Source organism: Hippocampus zosterae, chromosome 7, assembly GCF_025434085.1.
Source record: "Hippocampus zosterae strain Florida chromosome 7, ASM2543408v3, whole genome shotgun sequence".
Taxonomy (NCBI): Eukaryota; Metazoa; Chordata; class Actinopteri; order Syngnathiformes; family Syngnathidae; genus Hippocampus; species Hippocampus zosterae.
Genome location: NC_067457.1, coordinates 23447499 through 23464422, shown reverse-complemented (window position 1 = coordinate 23464422; position 16924 = coordinate 23447499). Strand labels below are relative to the sequence as shown.

General features: G+C 44.0%; 1 protein-coding gene across 4 annotated transcripts in view; it reads right to left on the bottom strand.

Annotated features, from left to right (window-relative positions):
• Positions 1–16924, bottom strand: part of gabbr2 (gamma-aminobutyric acid (GABA) B receptor, 2) — a 91234-nt gene that overhangs the window by 51529 nt on the left and 22781 nt on the right. For all 4 annotated transcript variants that reach the window (XR_007963156.1, XM_052070580.1, XM_052070577.1 and 1 more), the window contains one exon: positions 6866–7003. Coding sequence is in view for 3 of the 4 variants with exons in the window: in XM_052070577.1 (XP_051926537.1) it covers positions 6866–7003 (138 nt within the window). In the remaining variant the exon portion in view is untranslated. The remainder of the gene's footprint in view (positions 1–6865; positions 7004–16924) is intronic.

Below are 16924 nucleotides of genomic sequence, written 5' to 3'. Positions count from 1 at the left end.
CGGCACTGAGATTTATTTGTGGTCATTTCAATTTACGTCGTAGCCTAGCTTTGTGTTTTAACATAGGTCGTGTTTTGCATACGTTTTTGTCCACTTTAAAAACCAAGACATTGGCGCGCTGTCAAACTGCATCTGAAAATGCATTCCAACGCCGCGTGTATGAATTAAAGCCGACTGCTTCTTTTTGCGCGTCTTCCCTGGCTTCCCATGCCGTCGTGGCGGATTAGCCGTGCGATGTGATGTTGGTAAAAAGGCGGCCCCGCATCTCCGCGTGCCACCTCGGTGGCCCCGCGGGCAAGCTGCACTTCAGAAAGCAACAGATTACCTCTGGGCAATGACTCTTGCTTGTCAGAACACCTCTTTGCCATTCTAATTGCTTTGTTTTCTGTTTTGTTTTGTTGTTTGGGCTCTCCCCCAATCTCAAATGGCCCGCTCTGAGCTTTTTTATTATAATTCTTTTTGGTAAGCTAATGCTGGGAAAGAAAGTTAAGACTCGTGACGATGGGGCTTGTTAAGCCGGGGTTTTTTTATTGTACTTGCTTATTGACCCTGACAGACCGCAGTTGTTATAGTGAAGTAACATTGAAAACGTTGATTATTAACTAATTCACTACCAGCCAATTCTGGACCAAGTCTGAAAAGACGTTTAAAAACGTCTCTGGGATTGAATGAGTTAATCGCTCCTGATATGAGGGGGGGTCCGCTCAGCAAGACAGAGGTCCTATTGAGGCAGCATAGTTCTGTCTTCACATTCCTTTTCTTCACCATTCAGAGTAACCATCACCTTGAATCGACATAAATGACGATTTGGACATCATAGCACAATGGCTGCTAGTTTCTCCATTAATTGGTGTGTACGTTATAAGAGCTCGACGGTGCCCGAACGTGACTTGTGTGTTAAAAGATGCATACAGTTTACCTTATCAGCCAGTCATATACTAGAGTTGAAAGTGGACTTGCCTGAAAATTCCTGAAAATACAAATATACGTATATGATTTTAACTGACATACCAGGTTTGTCGACCTTTCTAATGTAGTCTGACAAAAAATCTCCGTTCAAGTCTTTTTGCTCAAGCCATGACCACTTGAACGTGTTCCTAACACTAGCGTCTCTTGAACATGTGTCAGTTTGCCTGTCTACCTGTTTGAACATTGCGCTGGGGCCGTACCTGGCCGATCACGCATGAATTAGTTTACACAAAACGCTATTGAAATACAGTACTCGACATTCGATGATTAATCTGCCTTTTCTGTGCACACGTGTACCCTTTGTGGCTTCCGTTCTTGCCGAAATTTCGAAATCTCCGAGATATGGCGAGGCCATGAGAATGCGAGGGGAGGGGTGTTCCTGCTACTAGTGATCGTGCCTACGCTCGAGAAAGCAAAACAACGAACTCAAACGCGTGTTCGTTCAATGATGTCTACTAATATCCGGATTAATTTTAGGCAATTTTCATGAAAATTTGAAAATCCGTGAAAATCCAGAGGACTTTCATCACTATATACTAGAACACAGACACCAAGGACGCTCAATGTGAGACATGACTGTAAAACCGTTTGCCATGAGATACTGATTTACGGATAGGAACATTAGCATTTTTATGTAGCATTGTAGCTAACAAGCTTTTACAGGTAGTACAAGCACATTGATCATCTTTGGAGATTTTTGAAGCATATGGATAAGGGCAAAAGCTTTGAGCTTCACGTTGGTAGCATAATGTTAGCAAACCAGGACACTGATGCTTTATTATTTATAAACAGAGGCTAATTTTATTTTTTACACTTACATGACAGTAAACAATGTTAAAATACCAGAAATAATTTACTTCAAATTGGTTATTATTTCAAATTCACGAAAACGTTTCAAAAACTGATTCCAATAGTTACGTTAATTAATACACGATCCCTAACATCACACTCGCCCTACAAAGGGAACGGCGAACCCCCACTGTTGTCAATGATGTGTTTGGCCAAGCGGAGGCGCATAATCATTACAATTAGGCTGGGTGCTACAGGATGGCGTCAAGGAAGAAAATGCCACAACAGAGGGCGGGCTGGGGAAAAAAAAAATACAATCTGTGATTAACTGTGCTGAGTAAGATCCTGCTGAAAATGTAAGTATGTGTTTCGGAGTGATACTTTTTTTTAAAAAAAGAAATACAATACGTTTCTAAAAGTACCCCAGAAAAATCTAAAAAGATATAAAATATTCACATTTTTAACAAAATAAATTGAAAAATTATAATCAATGTGATAAATGTAAAATATTAATAAGCTAATGATGCTAGCTTTTTATTGATGCGTTCAAAGGCCTGACCGTCTAAGTGCGGTTTTCTCAGTGTCTTAACGCCACTGTAAATGTCAAGATTATTACTAGCAAAGTATCATATACAGCAAATGCATGCTTTATTACAGCCTGCATGCGTGTGTGCGTATCTAAGGTTGAAAGAGGAAGAAGAAAGCACCAGCGGTTACTTCCAATTATGTCCTTATTCATATTTAATGCTGTTGGTTGGCACTAAAAGGTCAGTGTGTATTTGTACGCGAATGCGTCCTTCTGCAGGCGGGGCGTCCAAGAGCGTAGGCGGTCTCCGCCGTGTCTTTAAAAATGCGGCGCCCCAGGACCCCCCGCTGCCACCTTTTCCTGTTAACCTATCGAGTGGTAAATATCACATATCCCCCTGCGCCCGCATGTGGCCCCCACCCTTCTCGGAACTGTCTAGAACGAGGCAGGATTCAAATGACTACGCCGACTACTAAATAACTTTTAGGCCTCAGTGCCACATGTATGAGCCCTCTCTTTGTATAGGCGTAAAAAAAAAGATGCTGAAGAGAAATATTTTCTGTTTTGTTTTTTTCAAATTGACAGCTGAACTGAAACGTTTTTCCATTTAGTGGTCAGCAGAGGAACTGCACCCAAAATATGCAGGAGACAGAACAAAATTATGAGCTGGTAACTGTCCCGGGCATGCTGGAGCCCATCTCAGCTGTCTACGGGCAGTAGGCGGGGGACACCCTGAACTGGTAACACACGAAGATAAAGAACCATTTACACTCACACCTAAGGATGATAATAGATAGATAATAGAGTGTTCAATTAACCCACCCTGCATGTTTTTTGAATATGGCAGGAAACCGGAGTACCCGGAAAAAACCCACGCAGGCACGGAGAAAACATGCCAACTCTACAAAGGAAGGCCGTGACCCATAATAGAACCCCCATGATCTCTCCACTCTGCTTAGTCTAGTCACTTTAGATGGCTTGTACATCTTGTCTTTCCCTGTAAGTGTTTATCATTTCCCCCCTTAGATGCAATTTCCATACGAATTTGAACTCCAAAAGACAATATCAACATGCAAAACGACCGCAAACATGTGATGTTCACTCTTCATAAGAGAGTTTCACTCAGGCTGCTTCTGCTTATACACCCATCCATTTTGAAAAGATTGGTACGGGGGAAAAAAAATACATAATAGAACCCGCCTAACACGGAATTTTCATGTCAAACTGCAGTTCAGACATCATATAAATTTTCTAACAATAAATGAAATAACAGGTTAAAAATGTTAAATAAAACAAGGATTTAAAAAACACATTCAAAAACTGACCGAGTGAAATACTTTTTAAACTTTAAATAATTTTAAATTTAAAAATAAAATCATACATAACTATACATCCATCCATCCATCCATTGTCCGAACCGCTTAATCCTCACTAGGGTCGCGGGGGGAGCTGGAGCCTATCCCAGCCATCTTCGGGCAATAGGCGGGGGGGACACTGAACCGGTTGCCAGCCAATTGCAGTGACAAACCAGTGCCTGTCGACACAACAACTATGTTACAAGTCTCACTACCCTCAAGACATTTTGTAGCGTACCACTAACCAAACCTCGTCTTCCCTCGGTCTGACATTTGAAAGGAAATCCGCAAACAAGGCTGAGCGTTCGGACCACGTAGAGCGCCGGACTCCATTACGAGCCATTAAGCAGCGCGATGGCCTGTTTGGAAAAGACTGAAGCTGGCACGATCGATTAAGAGCAGTTTAACTGTCTGACGCGGCCGCACGCTAACTCCCCCTCACACACACACACACGGAAGAGAGAGACAGGAAGCAGAAAGGCATCATGACTATAAAGTGCTTTCCAGGCCTTGCAAATTACCGTTTCTTATTCCTGGATTTCTTTCAACAAACCAATCAATCTTTACAGAGGCCTGATCCTACCTGAAAATGCAACAAGTGCCTTGGGACATATTTGGGGGATCCCAAACACGATGCGAATTGTCAGACATCGCCAATGATCAGAAGGTCAAACTGGTGTGTTGGCAACATGACATTGTTAGTGAGATTCTAACAAGTCTATAATCACGAAAATGGTAGAAGTCGGGGCTGGGCTGTGAAATGTGGCCACGTTTGGAGGGGAAAGAAAAAAAAAAAAGCCAGCAGCATCTGCATCAGTGGCCTCATCAGCATCGGTGGCAAGCTGCGAGACGAAGCAGAGGGGCTAATCATCTCGCAGCCCTCCAGCATACACAGAGCAGCTGGATAAATACGTGCTAAGCAAACAGCGACCAAACAAAGAGGTATACATCTCATTTGTGCAATTAAAATAAAAACGACTTGGCAGTCACGTCTCTCTTTTCCCGCTGTGGAGGGCTCCGCATTCCAACAAATGTTTACATTGCCATGAGTATTCTACAGTGCTGCTCTGATGATGTTCGTGCACCGTTTCTCTTACAAAGCGGACATGCACGGAGCAACCTATTTAAAAAAAAAAAAAAATTGGAAAAAGAAACAACATTCAATGCTTGAGAAAACAACCAAAAGCTGCCTGGTGTCTTGTTGGTAGGATTCAGTGACGAAGGTGTAACACTTTGCGCAACACTTTGATTCAATATTACATGAAAAAACACATTGGAAATTTACTTTTCATTAATGAGCAAATCCCAAAACCAGTGAGCGCCTCTTGCAGGGTAGATTTCATCTGACTCCCATCACAACTGCCCCGATGACCAATAAACGCCAGAAAAGGCAATGTAACAAATAAAGATGACAGTCTTGCCACTAATCTACGCTGATATGACAGTACTGGATGCAGTAAAAATCACAGTGAGGAAACAATTTGAATGTATGAAATGAAAGAAATGTTTCTTTTGTTTTGTTTTTCCATGCAATCATTTCTCCGGCGAGGCGACGCTTTGACCGTAGTTACGGGCGGAAGAAGATACGCGGCGTAAATGTGACATTGGCGTTAAGCCGTCCTCTTGAATTATGCTATCTGCTGGTGGCAGCGGCTTCTCGCCTTATCTTATCGCTAGCCAATAACCTTTTGCGGTGCTCGTCGCAAATGTTTTACACCGTAGTAAAGTAGGCAGCTTTAGTACGATGGGGGTGGGGGGGGTCACATAGATACTTCCTGGATCCTTGTAAAAATATGACTGGCAGAGTGGTAGTGGAGATAAAGCTATGCAGACGTTGTTGGTGCAGAATACTAAAATTACGCGTGAAATCATGCTCTGCTTTTGTTAGCTCAAAATGCTAATGTGTGCTACTACAATAAGATGTAAGCGATTGTGTGGATGTCTGCCTCAAAATTGACTGTTTTATTCCCTATGACTTATAAAAACGTCTTGGAAAATCACGACGGCCGCCTAACGATGACGTATTTCACTTCGGTTCATAGTTTAATTCATTAGTTCAATGTGCAAAAAATATTTTTGCAATCAATAATGTGGGGTTGTTTATGTTGTCTTCTGGAGGGTGTTTTAGTTAGATGTTCGAGCTCTCAAAAAGGCAACAAAAAATAAAAAAATAGCCGTACCAGACTTGAACTTGTGCTCGAAATGCATGCTGTTACAAAAAAGGTCTTTTTCTCCTTTTTTTCCCCTCAGAAACTGGAAATCTGATGAAATGTAGACATGTTCTAATACTGATTGCTAAATAATTTATCTCCAACTGAAAGAGGAGAGTCTCATATTTCTTTTGGTAGGCTGCATGTTTATATCGCAATAGAACACAATAATCACTGAGCCTTGCGAAAACGTTTAAAAACCAGTAAAAACGGGTGAGATAGAGGGGTTTGCGGCAGTGAAAATGGCTGGAATTCAATGAGTGAATAGGCACATCCATCCTTTCATCCATCTTAGTTGGATTATCCGACAAGTAAAGTGGCGCTGTTGTTAACTCAAAATGCCAACAGTAGGTTCCTAATGTCAGCCTTAAAAGCTGACCATTTATCCCATTACGACTAAAACACTTTAATGTCGTGCTGTTATGTTTTGGGTTTTTTTTTTTTTTTGCTCATTATGATAACGTGCTAATAAGAAAGTCATTACAACTCTTGTTAGCTTAGCTGGCTAAGCTAATGAGAGCGAGAGAGAGAGAGAGCAACTGGGACCGTGTTGCTCCTTGGTTGTCCTTAGCTCTGTTCGTATGTCATTCAAGAGCATAGGTGTCAAACTCATTTTGGTAGCAGGCCAATTTGGAGTTACGTCTTCCCTCGGTGGGCCGTTATGACAGTGAAACCACAAAATGATCACTTGTACAGAACAAATTCATACATGACTAGTTTTGAAATGAGCCAAGTCAATTATAATAGTTTGTTCAATTATTGTTCACATGAGTGTAAACTGGGTAACAAAATTATTGGAAAGTCTCAGCGTTATTTATTACACATGACAATTTGACATTTCGGTACAGATTATAACATGTTGACGCACATGATTTGCTTTCGCGGGCCAAATAAAATGACCTCGCGGGCCGCATCTGGACCCCGGGCCTTGAGTTTGACACGTTCTCAAGAGGATGTTTGGAAATCATTCAAAACAGGCTGCGATTGGGTGGCAGAATTAGCACATTAGCTTGTACCTGCACCAGGTTCCATCCCTCCAAGGACTCTGCAATGATGGAGGTGACGGAGGGGCAGACGCCGCCAAAGATCATCAGCTGTTTGGGTCCGTAACAGATGGCGTCAAAGAAGGCTCGAAGGCCTTTGGCGTTGTCACACTGTGCACACAAAAAAAAAAAAGACAAACAGGGAAATTAAGTGACCAGTTTTATGTACTTTGTGCCAAATATTCTCTGCGCTGGAAAGAAAAAGAAAATAAATAAAGATTTTTCCAATGCCGTTTTTTTTCCCCACAGACATTTAGGCTTCAAGGTTGACTGGTTGATTGAATGATTGTGTGGTTGGAAGAGTTGGATGGATGTTCGTTTAACTGAATGTGGGGAACACATGACACAACAGGACACGGTTGGAGTAAACACTACCGAATCCCACTGCATAAACTATTTATGGCGAAGTTCCCTCAGCCACGAATGAAGAAATTGGAGAAACGAATGACTGGTTGGATGATGGTTAATCGTGAGGCAGTGGTATCAAGGAGACGCGAGGGATTGGGGCTGACAAACACAACAAGGCAATGCTCACAACACATGGGACACTCAAACTTCCACTAAAAATACAAACCAAAAATGTTTGTACAAAGAGGGAAAAAAATACATGGTTAATACACCAAACAAAACAATCCCGGTTCAATACAAAAACTACACCTGTGCAGGTATTGACTACAAACATAACCACCCCCCCCCACCACCCCCGATGAGTATTCGCATGTTTTTCGACAGCCCAAACCATGACAGCACACCACACCACTTTTTGCTCCTCCCCAACTCCCATACATATGTTACACCCTTTCTCAGTTGCCATCATGTGGAAAGGTTGGATGCTTAGTTTGGTTAGAATGGATCAATGGTTGGATGGCTGTTTGGAGGGCTGTATGGATGGATGTGTTGTTGTTGTATAGCAGGGGTGTCAAACACATTTTTGTCATGGGCCACTTTGGAGTTATGTCTTCCCTTGGGGGGCCGTTACAAACCGAATAAATGTTTAATCATCTCATTGTATTATTACTTGTACACAACAAATGGATGGACGACCAGTTTTGGAATCATTGAACTGTTTTTTTCTTGTTTGTCCATTTAGTATTCAAGTGAGTGTAAACAGGCTAACAAAATGATTGCAAAATGTCCAGATTTTAGCAAGGATCATGGACGTTGACACACATGATTTGCCTTCGCGGGCCACATAAAATTACGTTGTGGGCCGAATCTGGCCCCCAGGCCTTGAATTTGACACCTGCGTTATATAGGGATTATAATGAATGGATAAATGGTTGACTGGTTGTGTCCAAGCTAGATGTACGAAGGGATAGCTGGTGTGGTTAGAATTGGTGCATGGATGGATGACTGGATAGTTGATTGGTTGGTTGGGTGGGTGGGTGGACTGTTTAGTTCAACTGTGACAGAGTTATTTATAATTATGGGTATGTGATGGTTGTTTTGTATAGAATGGATAAAAAAGGCAGATGGTTGCCCAGTTGATTGTGTGCTTGGCACTCTGGCTGGCTGGATGGTGGGGCTACATTGATCGATGGATGGTTATAATGCCGGGTTAGATGACTGGAATGTTGCAAAGGTGCTTGGATGGATGGTGAGTTCTGAAGAATGGATGAATGGTTGGCTGGTTTGGCTACATTGCATAGCTGGAGGGATGTTTTAATGGATGGCTTAAAAATGAATGGTTGCATAGATGGACAGACAGATGGACAGAGCTTTTTGCAGGAAATACTGCCACAGCATCCACTGGCATGTGATGCTGCGTCGCCATGGCAACTGCAAAAATGAGGGGAGGTAGAAGGAAGAAGAAAAAGAAGGGAAGGAGGAAGAGTCCACTGATCGCGACACGAGCTAACTAGTTTTGCTGTAATTCGCGCGCTCGCTAATGATATCAGCAGCCCTCACTCTTCCATTATTGACACTCCATTCTCACAGATGGACTGCGTGTATGTGTGTGTGTGTGTGCCACGCCAGTGCACCTCATCTGTGGAGTCATTTGACCTTGTTAGCCATGAGTTGGCAAGCTGAATGAGATTTCCCGCCGAACAACAGCACGGCGGCCCCTCTGCCACGCTCCCATTGAGGGAAACAAAAACAAAAAAAGAAGGAAAAGAAATAGGAAATCCAATCAAATGGACAATGGGACAAGTGATGTGCCATGGAGGGCCTCCTGTTGCCTGTGTTTCACTCAGAAGTGTCCAGAAACAGCTTGGAACCAATTGAACCAACAATTTAGTAACACTTCTTATGAAAGTTACTCAAAGTAACCCCATTAGAGGTTTAAAATGACAGTACAAGCATCACGGTTTTCTAACTCCGGGACAAACTTTTTCTTAACAGTTTTGCAACTTTGAAGTGACAGTAAGAAATTGAGTTTTATGAAAGGACCCAGTGTTTCTTAACATCTGGTAGCCATCTCTTTTCATACCAAAAATAATGAAAAGCAGCAGTTGTAGAAGAAAAGGTTAATGATTTCATAATAGCATTCTACATTTGTAACCATCTGATTATGCAGGACGTCGTACAAAAAACATGTCTTTCCCACAGGCATGGTACTTCCCAAGTCTCCCGAAACAGATGCCAAATACAATAAGTGGTTTTGCGGTACGACGAGGAAGTCACAGGAGCACTTAACTCTCGGATGAAGCGTCGAGGAATACTCCGACCACTTTATTTCTCCCCCCCCCTCATCCCTCAGTCTGAAAATCCAATTCCTGGCATTTGGAGCCCATTTGGAGACGATCGATGGGGTTAACGTCTGCAGTAATCTGCTGGAGCGGCCGTGTGGCCAAGGAGAGGTGTGTGGGAGGTGGCATGGGGCAGCATGAGGGTACAGTGAAACTTCTCTACAACAAAACCTACATGGGCAAAAATACCCCCTAGTGTGAAAAACATTTTAATGCACGGAAGCCATTCACACTTTTCTGCTCCCCCTACAACGAAAAGTCCCCCTGTTCTGTTGTATGAAATATTTTTCCCTGCTCTTGCCTCGCGACGAGATTCATTATAACGAAAACAAGCCTTCCGCAAAAGTCTAATCCAATCTCAGCATGCCACAGTGACCTCTACTGCTTCGTTCGGAAACGGCAACGGCAACCACCACACTGGTTGACACATGCGCACTAGTACAGGAAGTATTTGTTTCAGACACAGCACGAACGTTGCATTGCTAAAGTGGCCACAAAGTGAAGGTAACTGGGCAGGAGCATAGAGGTGGCATGGGTAGGAAGTCTGGGTACGCATGGTGAAGAGCTTGAGGCTGAAGACACATGGAGATGGGGTTCGGGGGCAGTTTATGGGTGAGTAAATGGGTTGAGGGAGCCTGATGAAAGGACCTGGGGGGTGGGGCAGATAAGGGGCTTGAGGGCATCATTGGCGAGGGGTTATGGGCAAGAGGTGGGCGCCCCTAGCTCGATTTGACACTTCCATTATTTCGCGGGTTTAGTGGCCAAACGATCACTTTGTTCCCCAAACGCGTTCAATCGGTCGTCTTCATTGCGTTTCCGTCACGCTAACCTTTAGCCGGGGTTGAATCCTTACTGACTTTCCGGCACACGAGCACCTGAGCTCACTCTTATTGCGCCACCCCTCACAAATAGCGCTCAGCAAACAGGGACGTTGTTGCCTTGGAAACATTTTAAGCAGGCTTGTATCCTCAAAAGGTCATCCAACATCCATTAAACTCCGTAATACAATTACAACTAATTAAAACTACTTGCCCAAGTGTTAAATTGTTTAATTGCATTGCTACTCTGTCTAGCTCTTTGCTGTTCTGTGGTTGTCAGTTCAGGTTCCCCTTTTATGGTGCCTCATCAAGCTGAAGTCTCGCGGGATTTGCTGACATCACGCGTGAATTGATTTTGCATTTGACACCGCATGACTTTGGAGGCGTATTTTTTTTTTCCACTGGGTGGTCCTTTCCATGCACCTGAACCTCTCGACAGCACGTGCGTGTGTGTGTGTGTGTGTGTGCCGGCGCTTGCCCTGATGAAATGCCTTGTTAGCGGCACCAACAGAGGCAGCTGCACCTGTGCTCCATCTAATAGCCAAATGAGTGTACTACAGTCAGCAAGCTGCGGCCCAGCGCCACCTATAGAAGTGCACACACATACTATATTCATACGAGGAGCCTATGTATGGCTCAATACTTTGTTGCAGGTGGTTTATTTGTTATATTAGGATCCGAAATAGGCTCCAGGTTAGATTCAATTGGGTGAAATGCTTCAGGCTGAAGGCTTGCGACAAATTGAAATGATGGTGTTTGGTTCCAGTGGCCCTTTGCACATCCCATCCTGCGGACTTGGGTTCCCTGGCTTTTTATCTTATGCCAACAGTTTCGAACTTGGGTCTTAAAACTGAACAGTGATCTTTTTAAATTGGACCGGAAAATTGGTGCCGTTGCTAAAGTAAAAACACTTTGAAACAATAATTCATGCCTTTGTCACAACTCTTATTTTGGCTCCATGTACAGCAAATTGCATACAGCGGTGGTTGTTTTAAAGTGCTCCATAAATACAGTTAGGCCGAGTTCAGTTGAGACGAAGTCCGGTTAATCGACGGCGTTCCGTAGCGATTGCCGGAACAGAGAGAGCCGAGCCGACTTGACAGTATGCAAATGTCTGGCTACTTTGTCAAAGTTGGAGAGCTCGCACTTCAGAGTAAAGTCAACTGTAGACCCTCGCGCTCACCAGGGTCATTAATCAGCGTCATCTTGATTCAAGCGTAAAAGAAGAAGGAGCCAGTCAAGCATCCGTTTTTTTTCTTCTGCAGACCCGCATGGCTGACAGCTAATTTACTTGCTGCTGAAGAAGAAAAAACTATATCCGTAGACGTTTACAGTTACTCCTTGCCCTCTCACACACACACACACACACAATATCGTGGTTCCCACCCCCCACCTACATTGCAGATTTTTAAATCCATTAATTGAATGTGTTTTTACAGTGAGGCAAAACCAAATTTAGAAAGGCGCATCTTGGGTCGAGTACCACAACATGCCAGGCAGGACTGAGCTGTACTGGAATAGAATAATTATGAGCAAGAGCAGCGAGTATTGTTTTATACTGTATTTGTAAGCGTCGCTGCTCTGTGTGTGTGTGTGTGTAAAAGCAGCAGTTATCGTAACATCTATGCTAGTTTCCGGTAGCCATTGTATGGCTAGACTGGTGTTAGCATTAAGCTAGTGGATTTTCAAAAGTTTGAAATCATCTCGTTTGATTGAACATTTTCATGTTTATAATAGTTAATTCATTTTTGTTGTACGCTCCGTTTGTATGCGTTGCTGCTCTTTGGGTGTGGAAGAACAAACAGGGGTTCGCCGAACAAAGGAAAATTGAGCACTGCTTCTGATGGTAATATTTAGACAGCGGGCTCCGGAGTACCCGAGGAGAGTCGACATTGATCCGACAGCCGGATGAAGTGGATCAAGTCAAACGGTGATGGAGTGGAATTTTTCTATCCGCTCCCCTGACGCAAAAAGCCAAGGCTACTGTGAGAAAATAAGAGGCAGGCGACCAAAATGCCCTTTTCAAATCCACAGCGGATGACAACCATTGTACATGTTAGAATCGCCACTTCATTCAGTCGTAAGAGTAGCCGCCTGCTACGCTTGCATAAAGTAGCCTTTAAAAAGAAAATGGCGGGGCACCAAATATGTCATCGCAATGTTTATCCATTCACATTTTTTTAATTGCAAAATCACAATAAGATCCACGTAACAATGATGTCATCTTGGGGAAAAATAATACAATTCCTGTTGGAATCACATCAGCGACACGTGACATCTGATCACATTACTCAACTTAATTTCACTTTGACTTTAATTTTATTTGGAAGGACGCACTGGTCGGGCGCACTCGGCACCCGAATCACGTTTGTGTGCGTATGCGTGTCAGTCTGTCATTGCCAGCAGTGGTCTCTCCTCTGGGCTTGGTTATCATAGGGCAGCCATTTAGAGGCGGACGTATTTCCACTGACCTTTTTCGGCCCCGCCTGAAAGAACCAACGCATCGCAGATAAGTCGACAAACGAGACGCTACGCTCGTATCAAAAAGGCTGCGCTCGTCTTTTCCCTTAAAAACTCATCTTGGGCAAAACTGTGTGTGTTGTGTGTCCCTGCAGCCAGCTGTGGGATTCTTCTGTCCACACACATCAATCTTGTTAGCGCGCAACGTGCCTCGCAGGAATCCCGGTCCCGCGGTTAATGTTCCGACCGGGAATTTCATTCTGTCAATCTCCCGTGCGTGTGCTCTCTTTTAGCATCTCAACCTCAATCCTGTCGGTTAACTGCTACATTCGGGTGAATACAGTTTGAACGGAACAGGACAGGACAGGACATCGAGGTGGTGCGGTATCAAAGGTTCTGATCTATTATTGATGCCGGCAGGTGGTGGATGACAAAGGGAAGCTAAATGAGTGACAATGTTCATTGTGGTGGAAAATGTACAATTGGTACAACTCGCGGGGCTCCATAATTGGAATTTTGGAAGGGTTCGGCACCAAATCCGGTTTGTAACGCTTTCATGGAGCACCAAGTTGGTCGCTTCATGAAGTCATTCTGATAAGTCACACAAAGGCTTTCATTTTGGTTTTCGGGTACATTCAGCCATGTGTACGCCTTTCCCTACTGTAACGCTGGAGGTGGTACGCTGCTTGAATTTTCTGTCCGCTTGGCATAAATTTGCCATCTCTGTCAGTCGATGGGACACATTTTAAACGATGACTCACTTATCGTAGTCAACACAAATGACTTGCGCCAATCACTCAATCCCCTGGGGGCCAGGGACCACCTGCATCCGTGGGTTTGACGTGATCGGGGATGATGACGTCTAAGTTTGAGGGGCTGACATGCGGCGCTGCATTACCATGGTGATCCAAGAAGAACAAAAAGAGTTGGTGAGGTGGTAGAAAAGGAAGGAAAATTAATTTGTGTACAAGGCCACATCACAAGGGAAATTGCTTTTTTTTTTTTGAACCGTTCGAAGGTGACAAAGGGAACCGCCATTGTTTGTGCAATGCGTGTGTTGTAAAAAAAGGCTTTTGATTACACAGCTATTTTCCCCCAAAACAGACTTAAAGGCTTTAAAACAACACAAAACATGTCAGACAATGTACCGCCACGCACACACACACACAACACACACACAGATTTTCCATTTTGTGTGACACGACCAGTCGTCAGAATTCCGCGGCTCTCTAAGTAGGTCACGCAGACATTCCCCCCCCCCCCCCCCCCCCCGCGCCGCATCAAAAATGCATAAATCCCTGCAACACTGGAGCCGCTGAAGAGATACTGTACGGCTTTACCAAAGCAGCTTCTACTGCCGTTCCAACGTCCTCCACTCTACGATGATCGCGACGGCCACACGTGGGTTAACATTGCCAAGTAGGGTTCCAAAGGGCGGGACAGGGTTTCAAACCAGGCTGATGGCTTAGAATTAGGGTAGGACTTGATGTCAGATTTCAAGTTCTAAATTTCTAATTCGGGGTTTGACGGGAGGGCTGCTCGCGTGAGGTTAGGCTTTCTAACAACGGGTATGGTTTGAATTTAGGGTTTGAAGGGTTCACGTGTCATGTTGCTTTAAGGTTGCAAACAACGGTCAGGATTTGAATTGGTCTTCAAGCCCAATTTAAGGTTTGAAGCCTAAATTACAGTTTCAAAGTACGGTTTGGGCCAAGTTTAGGGGTTCAAGCCAGGATTAGAATTTGATATTAGAATCCCAAGACAGTTTTATGTTACAAAGTATGGTTATAAGACAGGGTAAGGGATTCATGTGGGGTTTCGAGCAATGTTTATGGATTTGAGGGGTAAGGTTTGAGATTATGGTTTTAAGATGGGTTTCAGGTTTTCAAAGTAGGGTTTTGAGCCAGGGTTAAAGGTTTTAAATAGCGGTTCATAGTCTGAGTTAAGAATTCAAATTCGGGCTGTTCATCCTTGAGCTGACGTCCACCTCAGGTGGCCATTTTGTTTTTGGCGGGGATGCCTTGTCAATTACACAGCGTGGCTTGCAATGCCTTTCATCACAGGGGGAACACAAAAAGGGCCCATGGTCACTGCTCTGATGAAATCTCACATTCACACACACACACACACTTTTTTGGGGGGTTTGGGGGGGACTTTGACCATGTCTTCTGTCGCCAAGGAAATGAGCTTTTCACTCCAGCCTGCAGCGTCACCATGGCAACAGCTGAGCACCACCGGCACAACATAATCGTCGCCGGCGGCGTTTGTGAGGAATGCCGCCCTGTGACGTGCTGGACAGGTGAAAGTCGCATTTCGTGGCATCTCAGTGTGAAACTTCCATTCACACAGCCAGCGGTGTGATTGCAGAATGCACAAACATCCACAGTTCCATTCAGTGGGAACACAGGTGGAGGATTTGGGGCTTTTAAGACAAAAGCCGGCAACAATTTCTGAACAAAGAACCCCCAGACATCCTCGGGGCGGGTTCAGGTGTTTCTTTGCCTTTTCTTTTCCCACTTTTTCAAGGCATCCTAAAAGTAACACGAGAGCCAAGGGTGTGCAGCTGTGCTAAAAGCTTTTTCCTGACATTTTTTTGGCTTACTTTTTACTTTGCTTTAGATCACAGGTGTCAAACTCAAGCCATAGGGGCTTCCCACGTCATTTTATGTGGCCCGTGAAAGCAAATCATGCGTGTCAACTTCCATGATCCTCGCTAATATCTGTACCGAAATGTCAAATGGTCATGTGGAATAAACAACGTTGAGATCTCGCATTAATTTTGTGACTGAGGTTAAAAGCGCTTGAACAATAATTGAACACACAAACAGTCGACTAATTTCAAAACTAGCAAAAAAAATGTTTCCTTTAGAGAGTTATTTGCTTCGTTACATCGCTAGCATACATAACAGTTACTTAGTTACAGTGACTTAGCTACAATTCAGTGATGTGGCGGTATTCATAATGAAGCCATCGCATTCAAACTGACAGCAATTTTAATTGCCTCCGATTGACGCCCCCAATTAAACTTCAGCTGTTTTAGTCGGCTTTTCCCGACATTTTTTGCTACCCGCACAAGCCGCTGTCTGTCACCCCAACAGGGGTGTGTCGACTTCTTACATCCCCTGCCAATGTATGGCAATCAAATAAAAGGCCGTTGACAAGATTGCCTCCACTTTGCGTCTCATTACGCGTGCTTGTTTTTGCATTAAGCGGCAAGTAAACACCCTTGACGGCGGGGTTGGGGCCGTCGAGGGGGGGGTTGAAGATGCAGCCAAAGTCACCATGAGTGAGGGCGGTTTATTAGAAGCACGCCGCTCTCTCGCCAAGGCCCGGAGGTCAAACTACAGCTTGCATTTGACACGCCACACAAATGCACGCGGGCAGACACACACACACGCAGACACAGAGGAAAAGCCCTCTACTGTACTGGCTCCATTATTCATGCTTACATGCATGCATGCATGCATCTTCCTGAAACACACACACACACACATTCATAGAGAGGCTTGCAGATGAAAGAGGGCAAGTCAAACGGCGACCCAATGTGCATGCACGACCTTATTTGCTAGCACATGCGAGAGAGAAGCTGCGGCCAATTAGACGGCAGCGAGCGCTATAAGCAATGAACGGCATCTGGCTACGCACACACGCAAACGCATGCACGTGACACACTTTGTCAGCAATGAGAAAAGGCATTATTAGAGGTAGTTTTGCTGCTGTTGGTTGTTTTTTTTGTTGTTGAAATTAAGGGGGGGGGGGGGACGGACGGTTTCCTCTCGTGGCATACACGAACGCCGCTAGCCAAGCAGGAGGTTGCTTGGAATTGTGGGATGGAAATAAAATGCACCAGTCCGACTCAATTGACACAAAGAGAGTGGGCACTTCTTACTTCCTTTACAATGAATTTGGTTTCATACAGCAAATGAATCCCTGACAACTCAAAACAGGGAAAAATGGTTGTGGTTTAGAATAAAATATGTCATTTTAGTGATAGAAAACTTTTTCAGAGGGGAAAATAAGTTTTATTTATTATTATTATTTTATTATTATATTTATTATTTTATTTT